Source organism: Helianthus annuus, chromosome 3 (genome assembly GCF_002127325.2).
Source record: "Helianthus annuus cultivar XRQ/B chromosome 3, HanXRQr2.0-SUNRISE, whole genome shotgun sequence".
Taxonomy (NCBI): Eukaryota; Viridiplantae; Streptophyta; class Magnoliopsida; order Asterales; family Asteraceae; genus Helianthus; species Helianthus annuus.
In genome coordinates this window covers 168,852,501-168,870,934 of record NC_035435.2, presented here as the reverse complement: position 1 = coordinate 168,870,934, position 18,434 = coordinate 168,852,501, and the positions used below count along the sequence as shown (strand labels likewise).

General features: G+C 35.0%; 2 protein-coding genes across 17 annotated transcripts; both read right to left on the bottom strand.

Annotated features, from left to right (window-relative positions):
• Positions 1-208: 208 nt before the first annotated feature.
• On the bottom strand, positions 209-4,088 carry LOC110930752 (vesicle-associated protein 2-1). Its single transcript, XM_022174120.2, has 7 exons — positions 3,551-4,088; positions 2,276-2,346; positions 2,010-2,091; positions 1,635-1,750; positions 1,424-1,540; positions 1,256-1,330; positions 209-666 (listed from the first exon to the last, which is right to left on the bottom strand). Exons 1-7 carry the CDS (start codon positions 3,609-3,611, stop codon positions 493-495), a joined length of 696 nt encoding a protein of 231 aa, XP_022029812.1. The 5' UTR covers positions 3,612-4,088; the 3' UTR covers positions 209-492.
• Positions 4,089-7,301: 3,213 nt separating this feature from the next.
• LOC110930753 lies at positions 7,302-10,714 on the bottom strand. 16 transcript variants are annotated; one of them, XM_035987744.1, is made up of 8 exons: positions 10,351-10,714; positions 9,559-9,855; positions 9,393-9,426; positions 9,271-9,312; positions 8,898-9,055; positions 8,236-8,534; positions 8,133-8,156; positions 7,302-8,046 (listed from the first exon to the last, which is right to left on the bottom strand). In XM_035987744.1, exons 2-6 carry the CDS (start codon positions 9,613-9,615, stop codon positions 8,376-8,378), a joined length of 450 nt encoding a protein of 149 aa, XP_035843637.1. In that variant the 5' UTR covers positions 9,616-9,855; positions 10,351-10,714; the 3' UTR covers positions 7,302-8,046; positions 8,133-8,156; positions 8,236-8,375. The 16 variants fall into 16 exon arrangements, 8 of the variants coding, with proteins under 8 accessions (XP_035843637.1, XP_035843635.1, XP_035843636.1 ...); XM_035987742.1 differs by having other exon boundaries at positions 7,302-7,749; positions 7,912-8,156; positions 10,351-10,713; XM_035987743.1 differs by having other exon boundaries at positions 7,302-7,749; positions 8,110-8,156; positions 10,351-10,713.
• Between the last annotated feature and the right edge of the window lie 7,720 nt (positions 10,715-18,434).

The following is an 18,434-nucleotide window of genomic DNA, read 5'->3' as shown; positions in this document are numbered from 1 at the left end:
CTTATATTAGAAAGATGAATCAGCTGATTCAGTTGACCCAATGAACCTGGTTGGTTCGGTTTGTATTTTCTTGAAACCATAGTTATTGGTTCAGTCCAAAATTTTTGTCAAAACTGGCTTAACCGGAGCGTAAACGTTTACCAAGTAGTCCGGTATACCATATCATTAGTATATAATAACACCACTAATTTAGATATACCAATAACAGTTTCATAAACTTCCAAGCAATCATTGAGTTAAAGGTCCAACTTCTTAAACAGACATGAGTTATATCAATTTAAAGAACATACAAAAGTTCATATAAATGTTGAGAAAAGTACCGACGAAACAAAGTTGCAATTCACAATGGTCAAATGTACAAAGGCAAAAAAGAACACAACACATAAAACCATCAGCTTGAGACAACTTGCAGAACAGCATAAGAATGAACGAAAGAATCATAATCATCATCATCAGTCGGCTTTTAGATTTTAAAAGAAACAGTACAGAGAATTAACCATCTACTGATGCAGTTGGTGGTGGTGTAGGTGGTGGTATCGGTGATGGCGGTGAAGATAGAACCAGCTTTAAAAGCAACCCGACCATTATCCCAATCAATCCAGCAGTTATCGCGAGTCTTATCGAGAATCCAGGACTCTGTTTTTGGTTCTTTTTCTTTAACATATCCTGAAAATAGGTCAAACGTATTGTAAGCGTAATAAAAACTTCAAAATAAAATCAAATCAAGACTCGTTTTTTAGGACGGCAAGATTGACATACATTTTGCTAAAGAGTAAATGCCATTTTCGTCCCTGAGGTTTGGCTAGTTTTGTGACTTTCGTCCAAAGGTTTGTTTTTCCACATCTGGATCCAAAAGGTTTGAAATCTTGCCATTTTCATCCGGCTCGTTAACTCCATCCATTTTCTCCGTTAAGTCAAGGGTATTTCCGTCTTTTTTGTTAACTTAAAGGGCAATTCGGTCTTTTTTACTTTATGTATAAGCATTTAGCATAATGTACAAGTATTCAAAATACCCTTACTATACAAAAATAATATAGGTAAAAAGACGAAAATACCCCCGACTTAACGTAGAAAAATGGATGAAGTTAACGAGCCGGATGAAAATGGCAAGATTTCAAACCTTTTGGATCCAGGTGCAGAAAAACAAACCTTTGGACGAAAGTCGCAAAACTAGCCAAACCTCAGGGACGAAAATAGCATTTTACTCTTTTGCTAAACAACCAATAATAGCGAGAGGGTAAAAAGGTAAATGTACCAGTTCCTGTTGCAGCTGGGTTGCTTCTTTCACAGCTGCATCCCTAGCGGCTCTTGCAGCCTGAATTGCCTGATTCTGCATTTTAAGAAAGAACACAAACCATCATAATCTAGTTAACTACAGAAAGAACATTAAAAGTGTAAAAAGAATCGTTATCAATTCACTCACAGAGCTTGGATCAGAATTTTGTTTGATATTATTATCTGAATTCCCCTTATCAGTGCGAGCAACATAGACAACCTTAAGCTTGTATTCCTCTAATACTTTACCAGCTTCCTTGCTAAACTGGATGCAACAAGTGTAACTCTCAACTGTTACTTATCATTCAATGAAGCTTAAACTGATTGGAATATGATATTCTGAAAGTGAATGTTCTTACAGTATTTGCTGGAAGTGCATCAGTGTCGCTATTTGGAGGCACAGGGGTGCTTTGTAAAAGGAATTTATCTCTGCATTGCATATCCGGAGGGTATTCAAGTTGAGCTTGAAGGGTAACTAGATGAACATCAATAAGTTGAAGTCAGATAGTGTGTAGTTCCCTAATTAAACATGATGGATTTGGTTTTGGATCGATAATTGTACACTTTATATTATAAATTTCAGAGCATGAGTTAATAATATCTTACTCAATATATTCACAATTAATTCCACTTCTCACTCAATATAAGGAATATGGTGATGTCAATTAGTTTGACTTCTCGGGAAAAAGTTAAGATAGTCTAAAACTCTAAATGATAGCAGCAACATACTTTACCTCTTATGATACATGTATCCCAAGGCGGTATAATACCAGTGTTTGGACGAACAAAGTATTTCTTCGGCGAAGTAGTTTTGACCTAGCATAAAGCAAGAAAAGGGTACAACAATCATGTGGATGAATGCATCATGGACTAAATTATCATATTACACATGAATATCAACGTTGAAGGTGAAGAAAAAAAGAATGGCATGAACCAAGGAATCAGAAAGTAATATGCGCTAAAAGAATCTCGAATTTAGGGTGAAAACAGAAAAGCATACCTTAAAGGCAATATTCTTGTCCGTTGTATTAGAAACTTTCAAATCACAGTGGCTTGGTTTCCCCAGTTCAACTGTTGGAATCAACATCAAACAGATAAATGGTAAGTCATGCATGTGAATCACAGAAAGATATGCATTCAATGACAGTAATAGTACCGTGTTCTTAAACTTCAACATATTAAATCCGTTTTTACGAAAGATGTGCATTCAATGAAGGTAATAGTACCATGTTCTTAAACTTTAACATATTAAATCCGTTTTTACGAATAAACAAACACAGCAATCCTTCGTCCTAACTAGTCACCAAAACAGGTCTTTAAGCATGTAAGTTTTGTTGGCAGCGGAAGTTTGTCATGAACATCATGTTCATAAACAGAACTTGATTCATCACAACCATAAATGGATTTCATGTTGAATCAGTTTATCAACAAGGATCACACACTTGAATGAATTAATAATAGTGAGAATTTGGAATAAGGATATTAAGGATTAATATCTTGGTACCGAACAAAACTGCCGGTAAATGTATATATATACAGACATGAAGATGGCGGTTGGCGGTTGTTTATGGCAGTTAGGATTTGGCGCCAATAACTGCCATTCGAACCGGTGTCATATATGACACATGCCTCTTCGCTTATTTATACAATACACACACATAATAGTAATAATGTTACAGATACATATCATAATAATAAACTAAGATATAATCGAGTTTATTGTTTCTAATAAGTTTTAAGTCATTTCATGATACATATCGCAAATACACCCGCAGATGCTGTAGATGTTATATATACTTTGGTTTCTAATAACTAATAAGCATAAAAGCATCAGGTGCAAGCTCAGGACACATATACATATTGAGTAAGTTGTTCTTACTATATCTAATCTTCACATTCATATGCATATGCATCTGCATACATTCCACTAAATATCATCCATTATACCTAGATCTCCACATGATTCAGCACACAAATCTCCTCATAAAAATCATCACTAGTTACCTAACTCCACCTCAGATTCAAATATTCTAGCGCTAATACAAACATTTAATTCCACACACAACTCTACGAATCAAAACCTCTATTAAAACCACATGATTCAACACGATCCAAACCTAATTATAATACATATACCTAATTGATCAACAACGAACATACGATGATTATATATAAAACTAAATTACTTAAATAAACTAGAACGAAGAAAAAACATATGAAATCAAAATATCAAATACATCAAAATCTAAATCAATCATATTCAAATCATGCTTACATTGAAACCTGAGCTCATCAGGATCGATAGTGAGCAGTTTATCACCACCGCCGGTAGCCATTGGTGCAGAGATAAACGATCAAAATTCAAAACCTAAATATGATTATACAAAAAATGATGTAATCTCGTTTTCGTCTAATTAGAACAGCATAGGCTGCAGATAAGAAACGGCATGAACTGATTTGACGATTTGCGGATAAACGGAGCCCTAGATCCGTGAGAGAAACGAATTGAAATGATTTTACTCTCGTTGAATGAAGTTGTTACGGTAGCGAGATGAAACGGAATATGAGGATGAAATTATGGAGTGAATTTGGTATGGACACGTGGCGTGGTGGTAGGTGGTGGTGGATATGACGGTGCGGCGGTGCGCAACCGTCGGAATCGGAAACGGAATCTATTTTCCGGCGATAGTGTGTACGTGAGTGCGTGCGTGTATCTGACAGTTCAGGGGATCGGAAGGTGCTAAAAGAGTAATTTACATGAATAGTCCATGAACTATCCACATGGTAGTTGAATGATCCTTTGCTTTCTATTTTGTGTAATCTTTGTTGCTATAGTTTTTTTTTTCTAAAATAGTTATGGTTGTTCACGGAGTGAGTCGAGTTAGGCTCAGCTCAGGATTAAAATAGAAAATAAACGAGATAACTTTCTCAGGTTGAAGTACTTAACCGAGCTAAAAACCTGAACTCCAGCTTCGCCCGGGTTTAGTTCGAGCTAGCTCGTGCCTCTTTAGTTTGAGAGAGCTTAAGTCCACTCAGTCTTGGCTCAAAATTTTAGTGAAGTGATTTGTTCTAGCTGGAATTATTTGAGCTGAGTTTTGAGCGAACTTCAAACTACGAGCTACTTAACAAACCTAACGCTAAAGATGCTTATCCTTCATTAAATAAATAAATCAAGCAAATAATAATGATAACTACAACAAGATTTTTTTTTTTTTGTTTAAATATTAAATTTCATTCCAATCATCAGGGCAAATTACATAAGGATAGCAGGTAGACGAGCAACACACTGCGCCGCCATCCCTTTTTGAATAGAAAACCCTAATCTACTAAAAACAAAGCCTCGCCCCTGAGGGGTCGAAAAGTTGCTATGGACCACACGCTGAACTCTAGACAAGAACCGAACTGCCTCCGGCGCCAAGGAGCCGAACGTGTCAAACGCCAGGGGGACAAAGGCATAAGGTCATATTTACAAGTATATAACATAAAAATGGTTTGATCATAATCATTGTAACTATTTTCCTTTTGTTTGACTATAAGGTTATATTTACAAGTATATAACAAAACATTATTCATTATTTATGAGAGACAAACACTCACGTGTTATAACATGTGAGTTTATAGTCGAGAGTCTTTTACAAACACATATGAGTTTATAGCCGAGAGTCTTTTACAAACATGACATGTACCGCTCATCTAAAAGCCATTAGATAAAAAGATTTGTTTGGGATACCTTTACACATTAAGCATTTTTAAGTGATAGTGAAAGCATAACTAAAAGATTTATAGCTAACGACCTTGTATATGCCACGATGAAGTGTTTTTTTAAACAATTTTTATATTTGAATATCACTTAACCTTGTATTTACAAAGATTTAAACCCACAATAATTTGTGATGGGAACAAATATCATACTACTAGATCATAAGTTGGATGAAGCAAATCCACTACATCACATAGTTGATACACTATGTATTGACAAAAGAAAGTTGAAGTACCAAGTGCGATGGTAAGCATATAATTCAGGGACCATAACAAAATATCGAAAAAGCCTATTTCGAGAAGCATAAAGCTAAAGCTTGGGGGGTTAGGCAGGGTAACGTGGCACCATGCTTCGCTTTAAAGGCATGGAAATTGGCTTCTTTATTGCACCGGCTGGACTAATAATTCGTAGCTCGTACCTATCACATATTAAATTCATGTGAAAATGACTTATTAATTCTTTCCCATGAAACATTATAAAAGTATTTCTGGTCATTTTATCATATTTTTTTTTATAAAAATACATATATTATTTTATCACCCTTACTGTTAGTTTATATATTTTTGTTCAAAAAAGGTAAATGAAATTTGTTCAAAAAAAAAAAAAAAAAAAAAACTTCAAGATGATATATGAATCTTCAATACATAATTATTAAGTAATTTGATAGAAAGTCCTAAAAATACTCACGGGAGAAAACATGTTATACACAATTATCTGGAAACGAATGCGAACAGTCGGTGTAATCTACGCGAACGTAAGAACAGTTATTTGAAAACGACACGAACATTGTGAAAGGTCGTGGTAAACGACACGAACATAAGAACAGTCATTTGGAAATGACACAAACATTGTGAATAGTCATTGTAAATGATTGTCTTTTTTATTTTAGGTGAGTAAGCTAAAATAAAAAGATATAATCATTTACAATGACTATTCACAATGTTCGTGTCAACCTCTGTAGGGCTGTAAACGAACCGAACGAACACGAACAAGCCCATGTTCGTGTTCGTTCGTTAAGGAAATTAACATGTTCGCGAACTGTTCACGAACGCATACCGAACATAAGTTTATGTTCATGTTCGTTCGTTAAGGAAATTCAGTTGTTCACGAACAGTTCGTGAACACTGGTCTCGAACACAAATGAACGCAAGCGAACACAAACGAACGCTAGCAAATAAAAAAGAACGCAAACGAACATGTAACTTGAAAATAAAAAAATAAAAATATCGTTATCCTTAAACATTTGATATAAGTAGTTAAATACAACTATCAAATGATAAATCAAAACACAAGAAGTCTAATACACCACCAAACGATGAATCAACTTTAACTAACTTAGACATAATTACCCCCAAAAAATGTCTTAGCATGTCCAAATATTAGCTAAGTTAGAAAAAAATAGGGTTTCAAGTTTTCAATATGTTTAGATAAAAGGTTTATTAAAATTTATTATTTTTTAATGTAATCAAACGAACACGTACGAATGTAACCAAACATATTACCGAACGTTCACGAACACAATCGAACGAACGAGACCTATGTTCATGTTCGTTCGCTAAGCTAACCGAACGAAATTTTTTGTTCGTGTTCGTTCGTTAAGCTAATCGAACGAACATAAACGAACTTCCCGCCGAACGGTTAACGAATTGTTCGCTGAACGTTCGGTTCATTTACAGCCCTAAACCTCTGTAATCTATATCCTCCCCATGTAAGATAACTATAATGCACGGTAAGGGTAAAATTAACACGGTTAGGTTCTAGTGTTCTAGATTATACTTCTCCCTTGTTTTAAATTATAGAAAAACAATATCTATATGAATGATCTTATATTATAAGACTAAAGTTGAGATTTCGTGTTAAATATCATTAATCCCATATTTGATATCAAAAGGTTTGATACTTTATCACGGAATTGGTCCATAATTTCATTTCAAATAACATTAAACATGATTGTTACATTTTAAATGTATTTACTTTTTGATTTAAAAAAAAAAAAACATTAAGAATGGATGCTACATTTTAAACAAATTAACTTTTTACCTTTTTAATAAAAAGAGGAAATTTCATATAACCACTCTAAACTTGTAACACGACTCATAACTTGTAACACAAGTATTATGTCGTTTCTTCTCTTGTATTGTATTTTTTTGGGTTTTCACATTTTCACAGCATATGTTGGTAATGTTCTATATTAATAAAATTCTACTGTAAAAAAGATATTTAAATAATGAACAATGTACTCAAAGCATAATTAGGATACGTATGATATTTTTCAATTTCAAATAAGCATATATGAAAGTATGAAACATAATTAAAACACACCAAAAGGAAGCACAAATAGACATGGACTGGGCTACCATCTAATGAAAATGGCTTGAAGGCCTGGTCCAGTTAACACTACATTCGAATCCCTTTTTTCTTTATTTATATTTGTTTTTAGAGTTAAACTAGGGGTTTACTGGTGCGCGCGTTGCGTCGCGCTTCATGGTCTTTGCTTGTTTTTAAATGAATCCGGTGGGTAGGCAGGTGTTGTCAAAAAAGGGTTCGCCTAAACCATGTCCTCTTTACGTCAAAAGTGTGAGCGCATGTTAGGTGACCAAAACCTTGTCTTTTGGTTTACTTCTGGAGTGTTCGCCACGTACTAATCGACAAAGCATCAGCTTGTGAAGATGTCTAATGGATTGGATCCTCTGTCATACCCGTAGAAGCTGGATCTGTACAGTACAAAAAAAAAAACAACAAAAACATCAACCAAATCAAAAACGTGTGCAAATGCTTAAGAACAACAACCACATTAATCCCAATCCAACAAACCCCATCATATATTAATGATATCTAGTTATAAATACATCATATATATAAACATAAATTAATACATAATTATGTTTCTTTAGAAAAATTGGTTTACGATGGTTGAACCAAACATCCAAACTGTTAAAACCAATTGAAAATGTTGAACCAAACTTCCAGCAAAAGATGTAGCCGGAAATTTTCTCCGCAATAAATTGTGCCTACAAAAAATAGAAAATGGTAAATAAAATCAAGGGAATTTGAAACGTAGAAAATGTTGTTACCAAGAGAAGCTAGAAAGCCAGACCATAAAATACCCAAAACTGGTAGCCTGGGAAAACATTAGAAAAATAAGAAAATGTGAACCTTTTATTTCATTGAGCAACAAATTCAAGAAAGTTCACTCTTACCGGTGGTTGACAAAGTCCACCTTGACCCCGGGCCAGGCTAGTTGTAGAGAGACTGGCCCAGCTGCATCACCTCTTGGTTGAGTGCATCCGTGGTGTCTTTTATGGTTTGTGTTGACCTGCCAGATACGGCCGTCCTGAGCTCACCGAGTTTGGTCTCCAGCTTTTCTTTCACATATGCAGGAACTTTGTCTCCTAGTCCCTTTTAGTTGTTTCTCTGTTTGGTACACAACCGAATCTGCTTGGTTCTTCGTGTCCTTTTCTTTTGCGAACTTGTCAGCTTCATTAACCATTCTTTCTACCTATTTAAATAATAACACAGCAAGATGATTAGATATTTAATTTCATATCACACATCCAAATAATAGCCATATATCCCATGTCTGGTTCTAGGTACAAAGAAGATCTAAACATCACCTGTGCAAACAACAGTCAATACTTGACCCAACACCCCAAGAAGATAGTTGTCTCATACCTACCACCCTAATGACAGATCAACAAATGAATGCTCAGGTTGCTCTAAAGGACGAATTAACAAATGAATAATCAGTTTAAGAATCTATGTCGTCAAATAAGCTAAAGACTACCGGAAGAAACAAAGCTAGTAACAGCAAAAAACATAAGCTCAAATTAAAGCTAACCGCGAGAAATGACGAGAGATAAACCTGCAACGATGAACACAGAAGCAGGCGATAAACGTGTAACAACACCAAAGACGATGTATGCGAGAGCTGGTGCAATTCCGAGAACCCCTTTTTCAGCAAAACTCTCTGCCCAATTTCTGTCAAAGTTTTGTCTCTCTCTGCTGCTGCTGTTCGGATGTCTGCGGTTGTGAAAGATGATTAGGGATTTTGTATAGAAATATAAAAATGGACAAGCAAGAACTAAAACCCGAAAACAAATTACATGACAATGTCTTGAATGTTAAAATCTATCCATAAGAATACCTTATTCTTTATAAACACAGTTATTTTGTATTATGTATTTAAAACTAAAAAACAAAATTAACAGATTTGTGAGGGAGATTAACCCAATCACCTCCAGTACCATTGTTTTCAATGAGGATCTTGAGTTTTGCATCTTCTTTCCATCAAAAGTGAAATAAACATTCAATATCACACAGATATGAAATTCAGTAACCTAGTTCAGTAAAGGTGTACCTATTTTGAAAAGAAATGTAGGCATGAACACAACCTATCATCAAAATCATGTAACAGTAACTAACTGACAAAAAAACATGAATAACGCTTAGCAAATTAGGGCAAATATAGTCGTCATGTTAAATAGCCAAACAACTAAGTCACTGCAAACTGGACAAACAATTACCTTGACATCATGTCCAAACCCAATCAGATCCGCAAAAACCCGGCCAAGCAACGACATCGTTGAGGTTTTAAGCCGGCCAGTCGTGGCATCGCCGGTTAAGGCGGCATTGTTTAAGCTCGAAGCGTACCACAACAGTCATCGATCTGACTTCGTAGACCACCATTCTCTCTCTACATTGCTCTGCATCTCTCTCTTTCTCTCTCAGACTCCCTTTTTCTCTCAAACCTGCATCTCACCTCTTTTGATGTTTCTCACTCTCTATCTTGGTTACATGTACGCGATGAGTCAAAAGTAAGGCTTCTCCAGCAAGCCACATCCGATGTACAAATAATATAAGACATCATACAACATAGATGAACACATAAAACATTTTATGCATAAATTACAGCCATCTATTGCCCAAACATGTTGCAAATTTATATTATACAAGCAACATAAACACATTAAAAATATATCTACATCAGATTCTAACACACACATACACATATATAAGAAAGGGTAACTGAGAACATACACATATATACACTTCTCTATCATTAATCTCCAATCTGAACTACTCTTTTAACCCTTTATTGATTCACAAAAGTTAAGGTCTCAATAAGGCAAACCTTCGGTTCTTTTTGAACCCCAACCACACAGGTGACGTTCGAATCCCGAAACCCCCAAAATGCAAGCCCCAAATGAGAATCAACAAAACCTTAACGATTCACATGCAACATAAGAAACGCACGAAACAACCAAAGGAAATCCGACCATTGGCCAAATCAAACAAAGAAGCAGAGAAGTGCATACCGTATCCTCAAGCGGAATCGATGGCGTCGACTTTAAATCACCGCTAACAATAACCGATTTTACAATTTCGGTACTTCAGGGCTGGGTTGTTTACAGCGGCTATTGGAGATGGCAAAGATGGTGGTCATAGTTTCACAGAGGGAAGAGACAGAGAGGAGAGGGGAATGGTGGTGGTGACGGACTGACGGAGATGGATGGTAGTGGTGATGTTAAGATCGGGAAGGAACGGCGGTGTTGATCAACTGGATGTGAATCTTTCTTTTTTAGGGTTTTACAGGTCGAAGAAACCCATAGACACCATGATGTACAACAACACAAAGCAGCTACGTACAACAATAATAAGCACAAAATATCAATACAGCCTAGAGTACAACATCATATTGCCAAAACATGTTACAAATTAGAGTATATATAAATGCAATACCTACGGTTTGGTTATTTTGTCAGTTTAGTCCAAATTTTCATTTTTTCTTGTGGGTCCAAAAAGGTTTCACCGTTGCCATTTTAGTCCACTGGGTTAACTTCATCCATATTTTCTGTTAACGAGAAGAGCAATTCGGTCATTTTATATGTAATTTTGTTAACAAGAAAGGCAATTTTATCGTATAAAATGACCGAATTTCCCTTCTCGTTAATAGAAATAATGGATGAAGTTAACACAGTGACCTAAAATGGCAACAGTGAAACATTTTTGGACCCACATGCGAAAAATGAATCATTTGTACTAAACTGACAAAATGGACCAAACCACATAGACTAAAATGGCATTTAACTCTTGTTTTTATAAAACTTATCATTTATTATATTGGCATATTCTTTCCATAATCAATATCATGTTGGGTGACATATGAACCTTATATTGATTGAAAGAAGAAGTTAACTTCATGTATTGGATTAATTTCTTTTTGTGGTTTTAAAAAGTTGAAACCGTAGAATAGGAGTGGCCAAGGATAACAAACCTTTTGATTGGTATTCACCTTCTTTTAATCAATTTTTAGTTTTATGAAGGTGCGAAACTGCTTTAAATCGGTGTCAAAGCGTCATTTCGCCTCAGCCCGCAAGAAAAAACATAACTAGTAGTACAGGCAGAAAGAGCTTGCATAAAACACGTGCCAAAGATTGTTCCTATTCAACTTTACCAATCTTAACACCCCAATTGTCCAATTATTGTATTTGTAAACTTATTATAAAATTTTATAATAAGTAAACAGTAAATTAAAGTTCATTTTTAAAAGATAAATCTTGACGACTGTATATGTTAACATATGACATTATATTTTATTCAACACGTGCAATATACGAGGTTTTTTAAATATATATCTTTTTTTACTATTTATCATATTTATGCAAAATAAAAAGAAAAACAAAGTAAAATGTTATAATAAGTAAATAGTATATTAATGTTCATTTTTAAAAAATAAATCTTGACGATTGTTTGTATTATCATATAACATTATATTTTATTCAACGCGTGCAACATACGAAAATTTTTATTATTTATTATATAAAATTAGATTTATGCAACCCGTGTAATACACAAAATTAGTTTAAAAAACAATTAAACAAAAAATAAAAATGGTGGTAAAACTCTGTGACTTTTACTCAATTGGCACGTAATACCTGAATTTCAGTGCATATGATTGGGCATTTGGGCATAGGCCGCCACCAGGGCCTATATTTGTTATAGGATTGACCAAAAATGAAGCCCATATAGATATGGGCCGGGCTACCATTTTATGAGCACGGCTTTAAGGCTTCGTCGACTGGCCCTTCCTAGCCTTATTTTTAACAATCTTTTTAACGACGAAATATATATTAATCTATCTATACTATATAATAAAAGAAACCATTCTGAGGACACTTGTCATCATATTAAGCCATGTTTTATAGATAAGTATTATTTTAGTTTAATTTTTTTTAATTAATTATAGATAATTCTCCTACTAAATATTATTTAGTTTAATTTTTTATGGATAATTATTATTTAGTTTAATCTCCTTCTCATTTATAATATTATTTATTTAACTAATAGAGTAAATTACGATTTTGGTCCCTATGGTTATAGCAATTTTACTCTTTTAGCCCAAAAAGAATTTTTAACATCTGAGCCTCCAACGTCTTTTCTTTCTAATCTTTTTGGCCCCTAACGTCTTTTTTCTAAGCCTTTTAGCAGATAACATTTAATGGATGGGGTTAGTGTTAGGGGCTAAAAGGGTTAGAAAAAAAGACGTTGGGGGCTTAGATGTTAAGAAATTACGGATAAAGTTCCATAAATTATCTTATTATTTATTTATATTAATTACTAGGTTAGAAATTATATCTTAATAATTAAAACAAATATCGAGCATTTTCATAACGAGGGTGGAGGGAACGATTTTCTTCTTTATATTAATTAGTAGATTAGAAAGTATATCTTAATAATTGAAACAAATATCGAGCATTTTCATAATGAGAGGGGAGGTAACGATTTTCTTGCTTAACAAATAATTTATTTATTTAATATATTTAAAATACAAGAAGAATAATAACTACATTTATCATGCTAATAAATTTATCCAAAAACAACCATCTTTTTAAGATGCAACTCAAGTCTATATGTTTAAATTTTAAAGTTATATAACTTAAGAATTACCGATAATTTATACTTATCTTATTAATTTAAATATTATTTTGTAGCTATAAATTTATTTAATTGGCTAATTGCTATATGCCTAATCTAAACATTTCAACAATATTTTTAGAACTAATAACTTAATACCACTGTTATTTAAATAAAACTTGGGTTCACGTCGTGAGAAAGTCGATGATACAGTTTGTCTTCTAATCGATGGTTCAAATGTTTTTATATTTATAAACTTGACAAACATCACAAGTTTTGATCATACATAAAACAAAATTTTGTTCGGATATAAGAAAAGTGTCTTAAAATATCGTTTTATAATTGTTAAATCTTCGTTATTAACTATTTGATATTTTATTTTCTCAACCCGTGTAATACACGGGGTCATAACCTAGTAAATAAATATAGTAAAGTGCCAGAGTCCAAGTACAAATTACATATAGACTTTACAAACCACGAAAGAAACTAGGGGTGTAAACGAGCCGAGCTACTCGCGAGCTACTCGAGTTCGAATCGAAAAAAAGCTGGAACGAGCTGAGCTTAAACGAGCTCGAGCTCGAGCCCAAGCTTCGCTTATCGAGCTCGAGCCGGCTCGCGAGCCTAAATGAGCTTTCTATTTATATATATATATATATATATATATATATATATAGAGTAGGGTTCGCACGGAAAGTGTGTTTTTCCTAGAAAGTCTAGGAAGCGATCTGGTCCATCCGATTGGTGTGTTTAAGGGTTGAGATTAAATCAATGGCAATCTTGTAATATTTGAGTTTAATTAATTGATTGTTTTAAATGAGTAGGGGCAATTTTGTCAATGGCAGTGTTTTAAATCAATTAGATAACCGCCCAGTTCCTAAATTCAAGCGATTTTCCCTCTCTCTCTCTCTCCAAACCCATCTTGGAAACCCCAATCCCTACCAAAAATAACTACAATCATGAAGAAGATAACTTTAGAAACGATGGAGAGCACCGGATCAAATTAAAACACTTCTCCATCTCCACCATCTCCGAGTTCATCGTCACCATTCAAATATTGTTCTTATCATCTCCGTTTTCTTGATGATGTGTTTTAACAGCAAGCAAATTAATACAGTTGTGTTTTAGCAGCAAGCAGATTCATACAGTTGTGGTTTAGCATCCAGATTCATACAGATGTGTTTTAACAGCAAGCAGATTCATACAGTTGTGTTTTAGCATTCAGATTCATACAGATGTGTTTTAACAGCAAACAGATTCATACAGTTGTGTTTTAACAGCAAGCAGATTCATACAGATGTGTTTTAACAGCAAGCAGATTCATACAGTTGTGTTTTAGCATTCAGATTCATACAGTTGTGTTTTAGCATCCAGATTCATACAGATGTGTTTTAACAGCAAGCAGATTCATACAGTTGTGTTTTAGCATTCAGATTCATACAGTTGTGTTTTAACAGCAATCATATTCATACAAATGTGTTTTAACAGCAAACAGATTCATACAGTTGTGTTTTAACAGCAAGCAGATTCATACAGATGTGTTTTAATAGCAAGCAGATTCATACAGTTGTGTTTTAGCATTCAGATTCATACAGTTGTGTTTTAGCATCCAGATTCATATAGATGTGTTTTAACAGCAAGCAGATTCATACAGTTGTGTTTTAGCATTCAGATTCATACAGTTGTGTTTTAACAGCAAACAGATTCATACAGTTGTGTTTTAACAGCAAACAGATTCATACAGTTGTGTTTTAACAGCAAGCAGATTCATACAGTTGTGTTTTAGCATCCAGATTCATACAGTTGTGTTTTAACAGCAATCAGATTCATACAGTTGTGTTTTAACAGCAATCAGATTCATACCCTGTGCTTTACCATCTTTATATTATGGGATCTATAAAAAAAATTGGCTTTAGCCATGTAAACTGTTAAAACACAGCACCAAAAAACATGCTGATAAATTCCAGTAATCTTTTGAACAATGGAATATGCAATGTAATGTGACATGTAATTTTAGTTAATGAACACATTGACTTCCAGATTTGAATTCAAAAATAATAAAAATTCCGAAAATCATGGAATTTTAGTTAATGAAGATACATTCCAAAAATAAAATTAAAATGTGAAATTACATGATAGCCCTTCTGCTTAAAATCCCTCAATGACACATGTCCAATTCTTATTCCTTCCTAGACTTTCTAGGAAAAATAGACTTTCCACCCAACTCCTACTCTATATATATATTTTAATAAATTAAACATATATTTATATAATAATAATTACCATTTATATAAATATAAAAATAACTTAATTATATGTATAATAATAATTATAATTGATATAAAATAATTAATAAATACTAAACGAGTCGAGCCCGAGTCGAGCTCGAGCTTGAAAAATTACCTTCGAAAAGAAACCCAATCATTCCACATACAACATTGTAGCTTCACAATTATTTATCCCCTAAAAGGTATGGTGTTAAATCCTACGCTGACATGTGCAATCATAAGCGTGTATCGTACGCAGAAGGCCATACTCAAAACAAATGAAATTAATACTTGGTCACTTTCAAGAGCTTTGCGCAAGCCCCAGCGGGGCAAGCGTGTGTATGCCAGTAAGGCATGGTACAACCAGTACAAGTAACAGAGCATGCGACCAATAGGGGCATGCCAGGCTGTGTCATGTGGAGCCTCGCGATGAACAATCGTGCAGGAGACGAGAGGTACAAAAAGACAATGATGTGTCATCAATCATTGTGCGCCATGCTCCATGATCTCCATTAACCGCTGATGGCAGACCTGACAACAAGGACAACTACCAGGCCACATGGATCCAATCATCATGCGCCATCTTCCTATTTGGCTGCAAACTCTAACGGTTGTGTCTAGGGGACAAATGGGATATTCCTTGATATCGATGTCGAGCCCAAGGCCCATCTGCCCATTTCCTTTGTTACTATTTTCGGCTATAAATAATGAACTTCACATCCAGGTTTAAGAATCGCTCTTTACTCTCTCACTTAATACACACACTGTCTGTTTGGTATGGGGTAATTGAATGGATAAGGGAATGGAATAGACGAGGTAATGGAATGGACAATGGAATGAAATTGTCACGGCCCTCGGCCCCGAGTTGACCCGGTTCCAGAGCCGCGAGGCAGGAAACCTGCGGTATCTATTTTAGGCGACAGCGGAAGTCTTTTAATTCAGGATCTTTTCACCGAAAATGCTCGTTTAATATATTACACAAAGGTTTAGGAATAAAATCCTATAATTTACAATAAGTTGATTTCACAAAGAAATCTTTATTTTCCAAATCATGTTTATTTTATTTATTCACAATGAGCCACTTCTCTGAGCTTGTAGTGCTTTACTGCACTTTTCCTGGATCACACAGATTACCTGAAACATGCTTGAAAAAGGTTTTGTCAGCGGGGAAATACTGAGTGAATCATTCAGTTTTCTAAAACTACCCGTTAGTTACAAATTACAGTATTAAGAGCGATTACAATGTTTCTGATATCAATCCAACTACCCACAGTATTTGTCACTCGACCATCCATTGGCTAGCCCATTTGTCCAATGGTGTCTGTGACTGTGGTCAGATCACCCCTTGGCCACCCGTTTGTCCAAGTGTGACGGGAAACAAGTAATGTATACAAAACCCCACATACCGACTGTAATTTGGTGATTACAAAGACTTAATCCCTGTAATTATAACTTTGAAAATAACTTTGGAGTTTTGTAAAACAGTTGATAAAAAGAGAATGACTCACATTGCAGATTTAACGAGCAAGATACAAGCCTACTGATTAGCCTCGATTAAACCTAATTTAACACAATGCACACACAAACGGGTTAGTAACTAATACCGCAGTTACATCAATTCACGAGATTAAACCCTCACAAAGATTATCAAGTGCAATACTTAATAATTCAATCGGATTTACAACGAATAACAGAGCATAGTCCAGATTCGAACAGCACTCTAATATTCAAGTTGAAATCACGACGAATAATCAAAGTATAAGCTCAATTTGAGCAGCACTCGGACAATCGTTGGATAGTTATAATCGATCGGACGTTGAATCGTAATAGCGATCGAGTTATTACCCTGATTGCGGCAGCACTTCGAGTTTAGTGTGTGGTTGTGTAGTATTCAGACGATATCTCCGTGTATAAACGGAATTTGGACGTCGAATTATCACAGAATTTCAAGTGCCAACATCCCCTATTTATATCTGAAAAATGCACTCCCTCGCGCCACGCGAAGGATTTCCTTGCGCGTGTCGCGTGGCGCAAGAGACCCTAGTCTAGCATAGGGTGTGTTCGTGTACAGGTAGCTTGGGTGAATTGGTTTCGACTGAAAACTTAGCTCCCACGTAAAACTGTTAAGATATTACCAACTAGGGTTTATCCCCCCATGAGTTTTAGGGGTCCTGATCCTGATTCCGATTGTTATGAAAATTTTAGGGTTTATGCGGAATCACTTGGGTGTTTCAATTAGGGTTTTCTTATTGCCTAATTATCATCCTAATTATCGATTTTCGTGACAGTTGTTACATCCTCCCCACCTTAAGAAAAATCTCGTCCTCGAGATTTATTGGAATAAATGAGGATATTTGCGCTTCATTTCTGATTCCAGCTCCCAAGTGTATTCTGGTCCTCTCCTTGAATTCCATTTGACTTTGACCAACACCAGTCGTTTGTGTTTGAGAAACTTGACTTTTCTATCTTCGATCTGTAGTGGTTTCTCTATAAACTTCAACTTTTCGTTCACCTCTACATCTTGAAGAGGTACTACCAGGGACTCATCTGATAGACATTTCTTGAGATTGGATACATGAAATACATCATGTACTCCAGCTAATGCTTCTGGTAGTTGTAAACGATAAGCAACTGGTCCTATTCGTTGACTTATTGGAAATGGTCCTACGTATCTGGGACTTAGCTTTCCTTTCTTACCGAATCGTACTACTCCTTTCCAAGGAGAAACTTTTAAAAGTACTTTATCTCCGACTTGAAATTCTAAAGGCTTGCGACGATTGTCTGCATAGATTTTCTGACGATCTCGAGCTGTTTTCAGTCTTTCCTTGATCTGAGTGATTTTGTCAGTAGTTTCTTGTACAATCTCAGGACCTGATAATTGACTTTCTCTTATTTCTGCCCAACATACTGGGGTTCTGCACTTGCGTCCATACAGTGCTTCGAATGGAGCAGCTTCGATGCTCGAATGATAACTATTATTATAGGAGAATTCAATTAAAGGTAGGTGGCTATCCCAGTTTCCGCCAAAATCTATTACACATGCTCGGAGCATGTCTTCCAAAGTTTGTATCGTTCTTTCACTCTGTCCGTCTGTTTGTGGATGATATGCTGTACTTAGATTTAGTCGAGTTCCCATTGCTTTCTGAAAACTTGTCCAAAAATGAGAAGTAAAACGACTATCTCTGTCCGATACAATAGAGAGCGGAACTCCATGTAGGGAT

Coding starts and splice junctions, on each gene's coding strand:
- LOC110930752 (XM_022174120.2), bottom strand. CDS start 3,611: ATGGCTACCGGCGGTGGTGATAAACTGCTCACTATCGATCCTGATGAG. Junction 1,541..1,634: donor ATGCACTTCCAGCAAATACT/GTAAGAACATTC, acceptor TGTTGCATCCAG/TTTAGCAAGGAAGCTGGTAA. Junction 667..1,255: donor CCCAGCTGCAACAGGAACTG/GTACATTTACCT, acceptor ACCTATTTTCAG/GATATGTTAAAGAAAAAGAA.
- LOC110930753 (XM_035987744.1), bottom strand. CDS start 9,615: ATGTCGTTGCTTGGCCGGGTTTTTGCGGATCTGATTGGGTTTGGACAT. Junction 9,427..9,558: donor GGTTTGGACATGATGTCAAG/GTAATTGTTTGT, acceptor TTTTGATGATAG/GTTGTGTTCATGCCTACATT. Junction 9,313..9,392: donor TACATTTCTTTTCAAAATAG/GTACACCTTTAC, acceptor GATGGAAAGAAG/ATGCAAAACTCAAGATCCTC.